Source organism: Papaver somniferum, chromosome 9 (assembly GCF_003573695.1).
Source record: "Papaver somniferum cultivar HN1 chromosome 9, ASM357369v1, whole genome shotgun sequence".
Classification (NCBI taxonomy): domain Eukaryota; kingdom Viridiplantae; phylum Streptophyta; class Magnoliopsida; order Ranunculales; family Papaveraceae; genus Papaver; species Papaver somniferum.
The window spans coordinates 151,024,490-151,042,202 of record NC_039366.1 but is presented as its reverse complement, the minus strand read 5'-3'; the positions used below and the strand labels follow the sequence as shown (position 1 = coordinate 151,042,202).

The 17,713-nt window shown below is 36.3% G+C and overlaps 1 protein-coding gene across 1 annotated transcript; it reads right to left on the bottom strand.

Annotated features, from left to right (window-relative positions):
- Nucleotides 1-313: 313 nt before the first annotated feature.
- Nucleotides 314-2,777, bottom strand: LOC113307974 (elicitor-responsive protein 1-like). The gene is made up of 8 exons (XM_026556441.1): nt 2,693-2,777; nt 2,450-2,572; nt 2,287-2,364; nt 2,114-2,192; nt 1,868-1,933; nt 1,206-1,350; nt 884-1,021; nt 314-691 (listed from the first exon to the last, which is right to left on the bottom strand). Exons 2-8 carry the CDS (start codon nt 2,561-2,563, stop codon nt 688-690), a joined length of 624 nt encoding a protein of 207 aa, XP_026412226.1. The 5' UTR covers nt 2,564-2,572; nt 2,693-2,777; the 3' UTR covers nt 314-687.
- Nucleotides 2,778-17,713: the final 14,936 nt, after the last annotated feature.

Here is a 17,713-nt window from a genome sequence, read left to right as displayed (position 1 = left end):
ATATTTTTAATTACCTAGACAAATATATTCCCATTTGAAAAAAAAAACTGGAAAAAAAGAACCGTTTGGCACTATTCATACGTCTACTCAGTAACAGTATCGTGTAGGGAAGGAAAAGAGGACACCATAGTGAGGCTGCCTTCCTTATGCTATCCCTTCCCTTCATTTGAGGGATAGGGAAGGGATGCCCTCTCCCATAGTGCTTGGTCTAAGGGGTGTCAAGAAGGGGTAAAGTTATGAAAGCATCTATGACAAAATATTTAAACTAACCTATTAGTAAATGAATTTTCATTCAGGTCTAGTTGCGACATTCTACTCTATAACTCTCATGCCTTCAGTTAAATAAATAAAGACGGATATCCGACTTGCCAGCCTGATACAGTATCCAACCATCTGATACTCTGAAATTAGAATACACTGACCACTGCAGAGAGTTGCATATCCTAAGGTTACAGAAAATGATACGAAATACAGGCTAAAACTCAATTGACTAGGCAATCCTTAAACTAAGCAATTAATAGATGCTTGATTCATCTCATAATTAGCATGGAGGAATTGAATTAAAACACAACTAACTTCAACTAGAAAGTAGAAAAAGGATTGGACCCTTCCACGCCTCCTCATCCCTACTTGGATGAAACTCATCTCTCCGTCCTCCAGATTCTTCCTCCTCCTATCCATCTCGTCTTACCTGTTTGTATATAAATAACAAAAGAGGCAATCATTTTCTGACCACAGTGTTACCACACATAAGCTTCTTAGAATTGCATATTAGAGCTTCTCCAATGGTCAAAAGAAGAATATGTCCAAGTGTTGCTCAATCCATAATAACACTTTAATTATCTTTAGCATTTCATAAATGTGGTATATATATGGCCCTTACCTTGTGCGGGTGAAAGAAAGGCCGACTCGAATCTCTCCATTGTACTTTTTGTTTGAGCCGACGACTCTGTATTTGCTAGGTTGTATTTGATACTTTCCCTTTTCACCTCCTAGTGCCAACAGATCCTCCACATAAATCCTGCACAAGGATAGTCGATACGAGTACACAGCAACATTCAGATCACAGTCTAGCAAGTAAAGGTCCTACTTCCACATCATGTGGCCAGCTTAAGCTGTTGACAAGTGATGTGAATTGTTTTATATATAATTATATATATATATATATGTATATATATGGTAGATAAGATCGTTAAACTGCTTACACAGTTTCACCAATGAAATCGTCAACAGTGAAAGTGTCTTTGTCCATGAGCTTCAGGATGAGCTTGTACCCCTTGCCACCAGTATTATCAGGATATTGAACCCTGAAAGAAAACTTTTTGTTCCACACTGGTTTGCTACCTGCACCTGTATTAAGCAATTTTGATAGCATCGTCTTAGCTGCACACATTGTAACTCTGGGCATTTACTGGGCATCATACGAGCAATTGATTGAATGCCAACTGAGTCAAATGACCGAACTCGGCACTTGCAAAGGTAAATTAATCCTCTTAAACTAAACTAGGGGCACTTCTTGTTTTTCAGAATGGGTAAATGTGATTTTAGTCAACACAAAACATGGATTTCTGAAATGACCTTGTCTGCATACTACATGTTACATAAATTTTGCAAGTGACACCGCATACACATTGAAGGAAGCGGCTTGACTGATTAAATCTAACCAATCCAATTAAATCTATCACTAAACAGTCTTAAGTCTTAACAACACGCCGAAGTTTGTTTAACCTTCTGGATCTGTTTACAAATTCATGTAAAATGGTTTATACGGTTTTCAACAATAAGCAAATGCTGTTTGAGCAATGGTCATTTTAGTAAATCTTATAGGATTTAGGCACATTATGTACAAGGCGAAATTGGCGAATACCTTTAGCAACAGTGCTATTTCGCTCTTGCTTTTTGTAGTTGATCATCACATACGGATCCATCCCTCCTGCAATATTAATAATCCCATTTAACTTCTTTACAAACAAACGGCTAATTTATACCACAGCTATGGATCAACTAATTATACCTAATTTATACCACAGCTATAAACAGGGAAAAGAACTATAACAGAAGTATTTCTTATTCTTCAAATAACGACAGAGAAAATTGAAGGAATGGTATATACCAGTAAATCGCTCAAGATCTTTCAAGCCTTTGGCATCCACCAGCAGCACCTCCAATAGCCCATTCACTGTTCTCTTTATCTACGAAGAACAGATAAGATGACCCTTAAGAATTCAACATCCAAAAACAGCTCTAAAATCTTGGCTAAGAAAATGCATCTTTGCTTCTACTTACTCTAGCAGCTTTACTACTTTGACCAAGGTCTTTTACAGATCCTTTTGGAAATTTCCCATTAAGTTCCACTTTTGATTCCTACAAATTTGACATCGACACAAATTTAAAATCTTTTACTCAAGTGACTAGAGAATGAAACAAATCTGAATCAAATCCGTATTACCCGGGCTGAAACAGAGACAGAAACATGAGAACCAATGAGAAGAAACAACAGGGCGTAAACAAACAAATTGTTGGCTCTAATTTTAGGGCCATTAAACGAACCCATTGCTTGCATTACCAAACTCTGAAAAGAAAATCAAACAGATCAAGAAAAAAAATGATCAAAAATGTTGGAAAGAAACTTCAAATTTGGAAGTTCCTTTCGATAAAACTGAGTGTTTCTGTGATTCTAGGGAGAAGGTACTTTATATCGATGATAAGAGCTTCTCCTGAGAAAGCAAGAGCACCTATAACGGTAATGAGGTAGTGATAAAAAAGCTTAAGTTTTCTACTGAATAGTGCATGTGTACTAGTACAGTGCTATTATTGTAAGATATTTTTAGAGATCATGTTTTTACTTTCTACTTTCTAATGCATTATTAGAAAAGAACAATAAAGTTGGTGGAGCTGTGAGACAAGATTGCTAATAAGGGTACCAAATTGTTCGGGGTGTACCAAAGTACAAAAAAGATAAAATAGTTATTGCCTTTGGGTTGGTACATTCCCGTCAATTTGGCACCCCCATTAACAACCTTGCTCCGAGAGATATCTATTATGTACTCAACCCGATTAGTGAGCGTGTCCAGAATCCTATATGTCCAAAATTAATATAGAAAACCATTTCAACTGAATTTTCTAAATCGCATCTGCACCAAAATAATTTATAGAAGAAGGATATCAATTAGTATTTTTTATTTTATTTTTTGTGATACCGAGATCCATCGGTCAGGTTTGGGTTGATTTGTTTTATGGGTTTTGTAACCTTTAAAAGATTTGATACATGGCATAATTAATAACTCTAATATAATTGCATGTGCAATGCGCCTGTCATTCCGTTCATTCCATAATTTTGTTTCCGTGTAGTAGTTGCCGGTTAAAATCAACACTCGGTCAACGGTTAAAATCAACGTCAAGTTGTTTTTACGCATTTTATGCTAATATGCAAAAGTAATTACAACTAAACTCGAATTTTTGATTTAATAATTTTTTAATTATAAATACCCTTTTACATCAAGAATGTGTATTCATAACTCGTAGTGTTTTAAGACAGAAATACTTCTTCGTATAAAACATTTTTCGTATATGTTACTCCTTTTTTTTAACAATGGTGCCTTTAGTCACTAATACTTTCGTGTTGCTACTTGACACTCCTTTCGAGAAAGCAATGTACAGTTGACCATAGCTGAACCACGTTCAAGGAAAAAAAATACTCGTGTTTTAGATCGTTTGCCCTTACACATTGTCGACTGTAAAGGAAAAACACAAACGGATCGGGAATTGTTTAAGTTTAAACTTGTATGGGAGCTTCAGATTCTCAGGTGGCTCTAGTGGCATCTTGTGAATGAAGACTCGTGTACCTATGGAATTCCCACCAATAATTACAACATCTATACAATTTGGGAAGAACTATTTGATTATTAACCTGGTACCATTACATAAACCATTTTTTGCATCAACATTTCGCAACAATATAATAGGTGCATCGATCTTTAATTTCAAAATGTGTGATGACAAACCCTTGGAGCAATATTGTTCAAGTATTCTTGCTAGTAAAGACCGTGAGTATCATCATCCACAAAATCTAATGAGTAAAATATAACCTCTTTTCCAGGAAAGATGCTAAGTACTCGGTCATTAAGCTTCTCGACGTACTCGTTCAATGGTGTGACCAGTGCCATGTTGACTATGTAGTCTTTATCTCTGGCATTCTCTACCAAGTTTAGAAATGTTACATCTATAAGTTGAGACAATGAATCATCACTAACCTACGGTATTTCCATCTCTTCTGGAACCTTTATCATCTCATTAGCAACGCAAGGTTCATCCCCATCACCAACACGACTCAAAAACTCATGAAGAAGATGCATATTTCTCGGCTGCACGCATATACTTCATAAGATGCAAAACATGTACATTTTTCCACAAAGATGATCTGTTAAGAATATAATGTAATTCAATGTCATTTCGAATTATTCGCTTAAAAGTTATTTATCAGAGTTTAGAAATATTAAGTCTTAACTATCGCATATCAATATATAATTTTTTACCCGCTAAGACATGCATCGACTGTTTGTCCCCTTATACTCCTTGGAAATACTTGTAGTACATGGCGGACTTCACCTCCCATGATTATAAACTTTCATGCCAAATGGTTCAGCAATATCTGTGATGTCTCTCATCATCCAATCAAATGCTTCTAAAGAGTAGCAATGCGCCATTGTAGCTTCATCCCACATAAGAATGGGAGCATTCCTCAAAAGTTTAACTTCCTCATATTGTTTTATCGTACGATACGTTGAAGTTGATGTCAGTGTCGTCGGAAGATGAAACCTTGAGTGTGTTATCCTCCCACCAAGTATCATAGTAGCATCAATTCCCGACGTCGTTGTTTCTATCACAATACCACCATTTTTCCTGACAATCGCCAAAAATAACAAGATATAAAATATCTTCCCGGTACCCCTTGGATCATCTATGAAGAAGGCATTGCTTTCATTTCACTCAATTGGTTCCATGATTGTATCGTAGGCCCTAGACTGGTCTTCATTCAACTTATGGAAAGAATATAGGTCTTCCTCGGATATAGGAATCGATAACTCTTCTTGAATCAGACTTGAAATCTCAAAGTCCTCACACAATATGCCTTCAATGGCGGAAGATCATACATGGATATATCTTTGTTGTGCTGCTTAAGTATCAAATTTAACTCATGAAGAAAACAATCTGATAAAAATGCCGAGCTTGTATTGTTTGAACTCGAGTTCCTCGACCATCCTGTTGAAAAATTCATCTCATAGTTCTCTCACGCTCGTCGAATTACAAAAGGCCAAGATAGAAGCAAATTATCTTCTCAGAGCAGACGACATCTTGATTGTTGTTGTTTCATCCAAAGACGCTTTCGCACTCTGATCATTCTCTAAGAGTCCTTGATTTTCGGCAACTCTATTGAATGTCATTCATCTTTCTCCATCAACAAACAATAGATCATTACAACTCTCTCGCTCTAAGAACCTTTATCGTGGTTCAGAATGTTCCTTAAGAACCACACCTCTCCTGAAAATGAATGTACTGTATAAACCCTTCCAATCGTCTTCTGTATACTTCGTCTTCTTCTCCATTCTTTGGTTTTTGTATCCCAACAGTAGCGTTCTGTAAATTCACGGTATAACAACTCTCTCGCTCTAAGATCGCGAGCATTTGTCACAAAGTACTCAGTCAAAGTTTTTCTCAAATTCCTTTCGACGGACAAAATTTTATCTAATGTTTGGTAATTGTAGTACCTGACGTTTTGTTGGTTGGGACGATGTATCTGCAATCTTAATACCAAGGGATATACCTTGTAAAGAGAAAAGCTAAATATTTTCCACATTTCCTCTTCAGCACAAACCCATCTTGCATTAATATACCTTGTTATGTCATCATGATCTTCTGGTTGCACTCCAAAAGATACATAATTCGGACCCTTATATACATACTTGTAAATATATTTAACACTCTTTACACTACTAAAAATTTCTATGTTAATGTGGCAACCACATTTTTGTAATAACCAAGGGTTATAAGGTACATTCATCTTATTTTCCACTTCAAAACTTTCACTCTTGTCGTTCATCATTACGTCTCATGTAAAAAGGGTATGCATCTTTTTCTTGTATAGTACACTCAGAAAACTGTTTTGGAAAGTTTCTCTTACGTTTACCATCATTCATGCACTTACTGCCACGTGGACTGTGAATCATCCACTTTTTCACACACACTCATGTAATTCTAGTTCTTCAAGAGGGTCGGGTATTTCTGCTATCACTATCTTGTCATAATCATCGGATCCTTGTAATTTGTCTTTCATCACTCAAAATAATTAACATATGAACATGAGGCAGGCCCCTTTTTTGAAACTCAAAAATACGCACATGGGATACTACTCTACCAAATATTGACTTGGTAAAAAGATTTTCCGTCAGTTCTTAAAGCTTTGCACGAAATACCCTTGTAGTCATATTAGGTCTATCCGATGCAGATTGACCTGGTTTTAGGTTGGACATGATTTCATCCCAAAGTGGGTTGCAAGTCATTATAATGAAAAAATCAGGTTTCCCATACTTTTGCACCAGTGTCATTGCATCCTGATAGCGTTGGTACATATCACGAGGGCTGCCCATGTATGAGGAAGGAAGTACTTTCTTTTGACCAAGATTCTCTGTCATGGAGGAAATTTTTTTTTTCAGATTTCAAGGAAGTACTTTCATTTAAATGTTTGTCGTTAAAGCAATCACCAATCACAATTTTCTTGGTCGCTTGATGTTAGTTGATACTACTGTTGTGGTGATAGTTTTTAGTGATTATTGGGACCAATAACATAGAACTATACAACTAACCAATTGGAAAAAATAAAAACATAGCTATTATGATGGTTAAAAGGCATAAAAAGCATTTTTCTTCCATGTGAACCTGCTAATCTAGTCAGAAAAATGTTCATGAAGATCATCAGGAGTGAGATAAGTTATGTTAGGTTTCATTTTTAATTTACTTTTAATACCTCATTGTATCAACAAACAAATGCATAAACATTACGCTTCTTGCAGACAGTAAGTTTGTGGAAGAAGACTCATGTGATATACATAACTTCTACTTAGTTCGAAATATCACAGCTCACATAGTGATATTCTCTTTTTACTGTGTTATAAGTCCTCTATGCGTTCTGTTTCCTTAAGCCGTAATACCTAAAAGGGTGTCGTTTATATACCCACTGATATGCATAACATAGGCAAAAAGATTTTCCATTTCTAATGTCTTTTAGCAGTCAAAAAGAGTCTTGCAAAAACATTAAATCACTAAAACTAGTTGACATCATGATACCGTACTGACATTAAGTACTCCACTATACCAGAGTTGAGCCTAAAAAGTTTAACTAGGATCCAATACATAAGTCTCACAGAGGGTCCACCTCATGCATGAAATAACATCACATAACATAAGAGGGCCCAAAGTCAAATTATATTATGTAGCGAAGGGTTAATTTCTTTTGCCTCATAGCTTGCTTAAGTGAGATAAGCATGCTTGGCTATGCAATCTATTACGCATACCTTCTGCCATAACTCTTTACTGGTAAATATCTAAACATAAATAATAAAATGAATGTAGCTAGGCTTAACTGGCGTTGGGCCAAAAAGGAAAGTGATTATCTATTAACTTACTTGCATTGGTTTCGCCCGCCATTCATGGATCATGTAGACCTTGATGCAATTAGATTTTATCTCCTATTGATGATCTCATAACCATCTAAGTATAAATGAATAAATCTTCACCCAGTTATCCACAACATACTGTTGTAGTAGTCTTTTACCTCGAAGAAAAAGCAACGTGTCATTGCTTCGAATCTGTCAAACAATAGCGGCAACAAATATATCAATTATTTATGTTATTTGTGTCAACATAATATGTGTAATCTTAATTATAAAGTGTACTTATTAAACATTTATATTATATATACCTGTAGCAGGTAAGAGTGGTACCCAAGGAATGTAAATTTTCTGTCGTTATCATCCATACTATTCTGATCCCAACCATAACTCTCATATGGTAGCAAAAGCAGATATTGCATAGGATCACAATAACCTGTTGTTTTTTTGATAAATAAAAATTGTCTTGTCGTTGTTCGAACTAAAATGTCCCTCTTTCCAGGAATTCCAAACCCATCTCTTTCAATTACAATTGCGGCGACTTGTGAAGCAGTTGGAAGCGTATATTGTTTCTCGGTCGCAAGTTGTTCTTTGATCCAATCTTACAACTTTGGATGTCTTCTCGTTGTGCAAGTAGCCTGATTATATGCACGAATCTATTATGTGTATCCAAGATTATCCTTAGCTTCTCCATCACTTCTCTATCTACATCGTCACCACCTTCTTCAACTCTCCAACTAATCTCATTATTTGTATCATAAATATACATTTGTATATCTCATGGACGAATATTTCTTGGAGGATATGTTTCACATTCAAGCACATGAGATGTAAGACTGCCCACTATATGGTAGATATCACCTTGAATATAAAATGTATATACACCTTCTTTATTATCATCCAATTCTCTGTCATAGTTTACCTATGTTAGAGCACTTCTCGGTCGAACTCGCATGCGTTGCTATCTCAAGCATGTTTGTCAATGTTAGTGATCAAAATTATAAGTCTTGATTTCTAGTCTACTTATAGTTAAGTCTCGGACTAGGATAAAAAGTGTAGTTGAGATCAAGACTCCATGGCGATCATCATACAAAGACGAAGAACTACTCAGAGAACTTATGGAACTTCATCGACTAAAAGGTATGTGGAGACTTGAACTTATCTATCACTCAAAAGTCTATCTACTCTATATCCTATCTTGAGACAAAAGTCGTATTGCTATATAGACTTTGATTATACACATGTGTTATTTCGAGCCGAGTTTATCTCGCTTATCTGAAAAAGCGGGGGTACAACAACCACACCCAATATTTCGCTTAGCAATCTGTATGGACAAACTCCAATATACTTTTTAGAGAATCAACTAGACAGTCAGACTCAATCTAGATAAAAAGTATATCAAAGAGTTTATATCTCAATCTCTCGATTTGATATATACTCAAGCAAATTTCTATTTGCTTGAGTATATATCAAATACTAGAGAGATAACTTGGATGGTACCAAAGACCAATATCCAAGTGTCAATCAATTTAAATCAACAACCAAAAGGTCGGCTATTCTAATTGATTGAACAACGCCGAACCTGTGATATTTCAATTATATAATAAAATATAATGCGGAAAAGAAATAACACAGACACCAGAATTTTGTTAACGAGGAAACCGCAAATGCAGAAAAACCCCGGGACCTAGTCCAGATTGAATACACACTGTATTAAGCCGCTAAGACACTAGCCTACTCCAAATTAACTTCGGTCTGGAATGTAGTTGAACTCCAAATTAACCACAAGAGAACCCATGAGTAATTTAATCGAAAATGCTCAACATAAGTGAACTTATAGAGACTCAAAAATATACAATTAGATTAATCACAAGAGAACCCATAATTAATCTAATTGAAATACACAACCAAACTAATCACAAAAGTAATCAATTTAATTGGTCATGCTCGTCATAAGAAAACTTACGGAGCAACAAACTAAATAACCGAACAAGATGATTAATTTAGTTGAATATGCTCGACATAAAGTACCTCACGGAACAACAACTAAGCTAATCACAAAAATAATCAACTTGGTTGTTGAGTATATATCAAATCGAGAGATTGAGATATAAACTCTTTGAAATACTTTTTATCTAGATTGAGTCTGACTGTCTAGTTGATTCTCTAGAAAGTATATTGGAGTTTGTCCATACAGATTGCTAAGCAATTAAATAACTCTCTAACTAGTTCATTTGAGTCATTTGAACTACTTGTGGTAAAGAAGAATATGGTTGATATGGAAGTTCTCATATGGCTAACCATTTGGTTAACTACTGTTGAACCAACTAAGTGTACATGTTTGGGTACGGTTACACAAACCTAAATAAACGTGCATTTCATTTGTGTGTAACAAGCTAAGTTCGATCTAACGGTTGAAAGATATTAGCTTGAATCTAATAAGGTTTTCATATGACGGTGACTATTGAATGCTTTGTTACTAAGCTAACATTGATTGCAAACCCTGATTTTAAAATCTATATAAAGGAGAACTCTAGCGACTGGGAAACCTAATTCCCATACCTCTTGTGTGATACTAGTTGTATTAGCTAGAGTCGATTCTCTTTTAACCTTAGGTTTCTTATCGAGACCCTGTAGGTTAACGACTTGAAGACTTCATTGGGATTGTGAAGCTAGACCCAACTATTTTCTTTGTAGTTGCGTGATATGATCTTGATGTTTCTATCGTATTTGAGTAAAATCGTAAGATTGTCTTGAGATTGATTTCTCCGATAGGCAAGATATAAAAGAAATCACAATCACCTCTGTCTCATCGTTTGTGATTCCACAATATCTTCTTTCGCTAGTCGATTAAGATTATTGTGAGGTGATTGATAACTCTAGGCTGTTCTTCGGGAATATAAGTCTGGGTTATCAACTGGTTCATGTTCACCTTGGTTTATCAAAAGACGGAACAAAAACTCGTAAGTATTTCTGTGGGAAACATATTTATTTATTACCGTATACTTTTCTGTGTGATACAAATTTGTTTATTAAAGTCTTCGACTTTGGGTCGTAGCAACACTTAGTTGTGGGTGAGATCAGCTAAGGGAATCAAGTGCGTAGTATCCTGCTGGGATCAGAGACGTAAGGAGCGCAATTGTACCTTGGATCAGTACGAGATTGATTGGGGTTCAACTACAGTCCAGATCGAAGTTAGTTTGTAGTAGGCTAGTGTCTGTAGCGGCTTAATACAGTGTGTGTTCAATCTGGACTAGGTCCCGGGGTTTTCTGCATTTTCGGTTTCCTCGTTAACAAAACTTCTGGTGTCTGTGTTATTTCTTTTCCGCATTATATTTTGTTATATAATTGAAATATCACAGGTTGTTCGTTGAATCGATCAATTGGGAAATCCAACCTTTGGTTGTTGATTGAAATTGATTGATGCTTGAACATTGGTCTTTGGTACCGTTCAAGTAATTTCTCTTGTATTCAATTAGACTCGCAGATTTCTATTTGCTTGAGTAAGTATAGAATCGAGAAAGTGAGATATAACTCTTTGATATACTTTTGTTAAGATTGAGTCTGACTGTCTAGTTGATTCTCTTAAAAGTATATTGGAGTTTGTCCATGCAGATTGTTAAGCGAAATGTTGGGTGTGGTTGTTAGACCCCCGCTTTTTCAACCTCAATTGAAGTTAATGATAAACATTGATTGTAACGTTGTATGTACCTCCAAATGTGTATCCCTATTTCAGTTTGATCATCATAAAGCTCCAAAAGTTCAATAGAGGAGCAAAAAACGGTAAAACAGCTTTCCCATCCGAACAAAAAAAATCCTTTCGCTTCACGATAAAAAATATTCGCTTGGCACTTTGCAGTGCCCCTGATGGAGGCAAATGGAACTTCAGGAATCCAACTTGGTAGGTGGTTTCTCTCGCACAATTCAGGAATGAAGATCTTCCTGCAACACTTGGATGTGCACGACCTCCTCCTCTTCCAACTTAAAATCTATGTGAATTTACTGCATGTAAAATGCAAACAGGTCAAGGTATATATATGTAATACCCCACTATTCGGCAGTGGTTAGCCGAATGGAATATAAGTAATGGTTTGTCATTCCCTTACACCAAGGCCTTTTCATCACAATTGGCTCCAGAGTTGGCAGAAAACTCTGCAGTTAAGCGTGCTCGTGCAGGAGCAATCCAGGAATGGGTAACCATCCGGGAAGTTGCTGCTGGAAAACCGCCACGATACTCGTTGAAAACCCCACACTGCTGGATATTCACAGTGGCTAAGTTGGGACAGTATCGGTGGAAAGACGGTCATTACAAATGGTATCAGAGGTGACGACGGGTCACCTTATGACGGTGTGAAGGTACACTGGACGGGGTTGGCCCAGGTGCTTCTCATCAAGGGCAGGGAACGTCGGAGATCTGGGCTTATACATATTCCAGAGCTGAGGACGGCTCCAATTTAAGGTGGTGGTTTTGTAATACCCCGATATTCGGCAGTGGTTAGCCGAATGTAATATAAGTAATGGTTTATCATTCCCTAACATAGAGGCCTTTTCATCACAATTGTCTCCAAAGTTGGCAGAAAATTATGCAGTTAAGCGTGCTGGGGTTCCCATCCGGGAAGTTTCTGCCGAATAACTGCAGCGATGCTCGTTGAAAACCCATACTATTGGATATCCGCTGTGGCTAAATGGGGACATTATCAGTGGAAACACGGATCATTACAATATATATCTTTGATTACAATGGCTAACCAAACATGCAAAGCATTGACTGATGCACGGTTCCAGCCTTGGCCTAGTTCTATGTGAGTCAATGCCATACTCCACATCTAATTAATACATTATTCTCTTAATAACTGAAGATGACTAAGGGGTTTTGCTTATTAATTCACCAATAATATTTTAATCACAGTGAACATATTTTCCAATACCCATTTGAAAAGAATATATAGCCATTTGAGAAAAAGTTTTAAAAAACTTACATATTGAGTTTGGTGCATGATGAGCGCCAAATAGTGCATATTTCTACACCTTTTTATTGGCAATTATCTCATTTTTTGTGCTTTAAAATCATATACTATCCCAAATTCCGTATTTTCATTGTTTTCAATAATAAATACTTGTACTAATTAATTTTGTATTTTTAGGTACTAAATAAAGCTTGGATAAATAAAGAAGCCAAATGAACAGAGAATTTGTGGCGATGAAAGAGAGACAATAAAGACTCCCGCTAGAAGGCAGTGAAGAATATTGCTTGCACCTCATCCGCAAGAGAAAGTTGTTTGCAAGACTCAAAACTAGGTATGGGCTTGAGAGTTGAGATATTAGCTTTGAAGAAGACATGGGCTTAGAATAAATAAAAACCAAGGCCCAAACCCGTTTCTAATGCGAGCCGTGATTCAATCTAGCTACTGAACATCCAACTTCATATCCACACAGTACATCAACAATTGATACCCCCGCCTCATACCCGAGCACCTTATATCCTTCCCCTATTCGAGCAGAACCAAACACACCTTCACTTCGTGTTCTTCTTTCCTACAAGCTCTGCAGAACCACCATTTCTCCTCCATCAATCACCTCAACTCCTGACCACTTCTGAGTATAGCCACCTTCTCAAGAGTCATCAATCAATATCCTAGTTTCTATCTCTCTCCATCTTATCTTCTCCCTTATCAAAAACAGTAACCCTAGAAGCTGATTGAGAGAGATAAGACTAGGGTTTCTTCACAACTAAAGCAAACATCAAATCAAGGAGCTGTAAAGTTGAATTGTAGAAGGGGTTTGTCAGAAAAAGTGTTATTGGTGAGTGGGTATTCTCTAATTATGAAATTCTAAGTGATTGAGTGAAAATTGTGTATAAATAGATAAGGAAGTGTGATGTAAAATTCATGCCCGGATTAGTCGGTGCACCAAGCTGTAGTTTATATTTGTTTTCAGTATTGTTATCATGTCTGATTCAATAACTAGGGTTTAGATGAATCCCTATCTTCCTGCTATTTTATTCATGTTATTTGTGTTGCTCTTGAATGCTTAAATTGTTCTAGGATAGATTCAATCTTAGTGCTTCAATACTTTGCTCTCACAGTGTATGTCAGGCATCCATTGTAGTTAGGATAAAACTGTGTTGATTATGCTGCAGCTCATGCTTTAGAGACAATTATTAATCCCTTGACTACTTGTGCTTAATTAGACAGTTAGTGTTCTGGATTGATACTTTAGTTGCGATTGAACTATCCATTGGTGAAACACCTTAGGTAAGTGGTAGACTTGACACTTCTCCCTTATCTGTCACAAGGACAAGAGTAGTATAATTAGCTGAATATATATAGTGTGAGTTTGCGGTGGATTTGACAATCCTAGTATCTCTATTCTCAGTGTTTACACCCTGTGTTATTTGCATCTTTTACTTTTATTCATTTTCTGTTGTAATCCTCACCAACATCTTCATCGTATCGACACAAACAACAAACACCCTTTTGGTTACTTATCATTGAATCAGTTTAGTAAAGACCTTAGAATCAACTCTACACCCACCTTGTCTCTGTGGGATCGACCTGTGTTTGATCAGTCTCCAATATACGTTGTGCACTTGCATCTTTCTATCTCGGTAACGATGTAGCTGAAGTTTTCTATCTTTGCTTTACTGATTTTCAGCTTTTCCTTATATATATGTGCCTGGATTTTTCTGTTTTCAGTCATTGTTAGTATAACTTAGTGTACCTCTTTTCATTTCAAGCTCTCTACTTTTAGCATACTGTAACGTTAGCGGCTGTAATTTTTTTTAGCACAACTTAGAATTAGATAGCTTTCTCTCATCGTATATTTAATTTTCATCTCATATCTCTATAATTTCTTGTAGTTGCTAATATTGTACCTGCATCATAGTTTTGTAAGTTTCTTTAGCATATTTTTTTAGCTTTTCTTCTTGTTTTTCTTTCTCAGTTCATTGGATTACTATAATATGTGGCCTGCTGTTGCATTCATAGCTTAGTTCTGTAGCACTTTAGCTTTAGGTTCTCATTTGCATTCCTGCATCTTATTTCAGTTAGCTGTATAATTGCCAAAACTAGTTTTAATTATAGTTCATAATATCTTGTACATACTGTAAGCCATTCCTAGTTTTACTGTGGTAGCATAACTTAGATTTAGTGTAGGAGAATCTGTAAACATTTTCATCTGTATCTAGTTAACTGTAAGCTGTAAATTTCAATCATCCCATTCACATAAAATGCATCATTGTTTGCACCTGCAACTAGCCCTATTCTGTAATCTTAGTCTGTAAACTTCATCCATTTTTGCATCATCTTAAATATTTCTATCTCTGCATTTGGTAACTCTTTAGTTCTATCTGCGTCTTATTTTTGGGTTAACTGAATCATTGCCAAACTTGCCTGAAGTTAGTTGCATTTGTGTTCATCAATATTTTGTAGCTCTCAACTGTGGTGATTCTGAAACTCCTATTGCTAGCATCTGGTTAACTTGACACTTAAATTATTCTTGCAAGCATAAGCATTTTAGTATGACTTGAACTTTGTAGAAGAATCTGTAGATAGCTGTACTAGTTCATTGCTGCTAAAAAGTTGTCACCAGTCCCAGCATCCTTGCATTTCATATTGCAGAACTCTTTTTCTGAAAATTTTAAGTACTAGTGCTCTCTCGACTTTGCTCCATCTGTGCAAATCTAGGAACTGAAACAGGTTGTTGAGTTAACAGGTACCTGCTGAGCTGAAATACAAATCAAGGAAAGGAAAGATAAAGGAGCAGCATAAACTGTTTTATCGTACCTAAACCCAGTTTTATACTGGCGGTATCGTATTCTCAAACTCGAATTCTGTCTTAACTATCTTGCTTGTCTGCTGAGATAAGTTCTCATTAATGATTGTCAAATTCTGTTACCCGTATGCTTGATTTTATGATAACTGAGTTGATTGTTTGCTCGCAATCCAACAACCAATCTATGAATTTTTGATGCTGTCACGAATAATATGCCATGTCTGCCTGACAAACTAGCGGCCTGACTGAACCTTTGCCTTAATCGGGTGAGTTGAATAACTTGTTTACGTATTGAACTTGTTCTTTTGTTGTACACCTCTTGATCTCGGTAGAACCATTGCATTCATAAGAATTAATCTGTGACATACGATAACTGTCTGTTGAACTGGTTGCCTGGGTATCTTTGTGCATGAGTCTGTGACACTTGCGTAAACTCTGTGCTTGCTGAAATCATAATGTTACTGTTCAGCAGTCAATCTTTGAATTCGTGACAACTATTTGTATGCTTGCATAATCACGATACCCATTGAAATGAGCACTGCCACCCTGATCTGTGCATTGCTACTTATCTGAGCAGTATAACAAGTTAAATCTGTGTGCTTGATTCTGTGACGATTGAGTAAAATCGCTGTCAGTCTGAAATCATTGTCAAAAATGTAGATTATTTACAGTCAATTACAACCAGTATTGATACTCTCTGATTTTGCTTTACATGTACAAATTCGAAGCCCTGACAATCTCTGTTCAGTAACCAGGTACCTTTGAAACTGAAGCAGCAAAATACTACTAGTTCTGTGCCGGCGGCAACATTCTGGAACAATAATTGTTAACAAGTGCCTGCAAACCAAAGGAAAAAGAGAAAAGGAGCAAAACCCAGTTGTTATTGTGGCTAAGCCCGGTTGGTATCATTCTCGAACCTCAGTATACTTTATATTCGTATGAATATGAATAATAAACCATGATATCCTGATAACCAAGCTGCTTGACTGAACATTGTTCTATCCCTGCAACATAGTGCATGACCCTGTAGTGGCTGAATTGTTATATCACTTTACATCTCTCAACCTCTGTTAAACCTTGTGATTGTCCTAACTCAGTCTGTCACTAGATAGAGATCATGTATGGATTTTTGTCTGCAACTGGGGATGAAAAAAAATCCATTAGAGAACTTGTTTACGGGCATGCTTCACGTTATGAGCCTGCCACAGACCATGATGTCAATAGTTATGGGGATTGTTATGGAGATTTTCACAGTCCTGAGCCTCAATACATGGACCCTAATGACTATTCACACATGTATCATCCACCACATCGTGAAAATAAACATCTTTACAGTGCCCAACTCCCAAATTCGTCACTTTTGGATCAGTTAGAAGCTCAAATTACAACTTTAGAAATACAAATACATGAGAAGTCTGTCGTATCTAATTCACCTATGTAATCTTAAATATATGCTTGTACCTTATGTGGTAGTTTAGGCCATCCTATTGAGAACTGCTATATTTTGCATGATTTTAGGCAATCTAGATAATACCATGAAAATCCAAGATATGAAATACCCACAAGTTATGAAGCTGGTAGTCATTGGGACCATAATCAATCTTTTGGAGGTTGCGATCAGTCTTTTATAGACCCTAACGACCATGCACCCATGTATCAATTAACACAATGGGAAGTTGAACAATTTTGTACTTCCCTGAGCCCTTGTATGAAATCTTTGGAAATCATTGAACAAGATAATGCTAGATATGAATTTCATAATGAACCATATAGCATTGCTTCTGAATTTCCTTTCTGTGGTGACCCTCATGCGCAACCATGTACTTAATACCAATATGCTATGAGGACACCTATTGTTGAAGACTCTCTTTCCATTGAACAACTTAATGTATTGTTAAAAATAAATCTGCTTTGTTTACAAAATGAGGAGAGGGAGGAATTTCAGGATGAAATGACAGTTAGTCCTAAAATAAATTTTGAGAATAGTGTCTATGTTCCTACTCAGGCTACTAATATTGAACATGAACCTAATCTAGAGGTAAATGACTGGCCTAGAGACACTATGATCGTGAATAGGGAAATGCATTTCTGTTATGATGATAATGATGATGATGTTATGTTAGAAGAACATGTTTATGCTGAAAATATTGTAGAACCTTTGGGTTCAGAGATATTAGGCTTCTTTGCCTCGACCTTCATGAATGATGTTTCTTCTAGTATTCCATATGCATATACATGTGATGTTGATGCTGATTTGGGTCTTGTGGAACTGT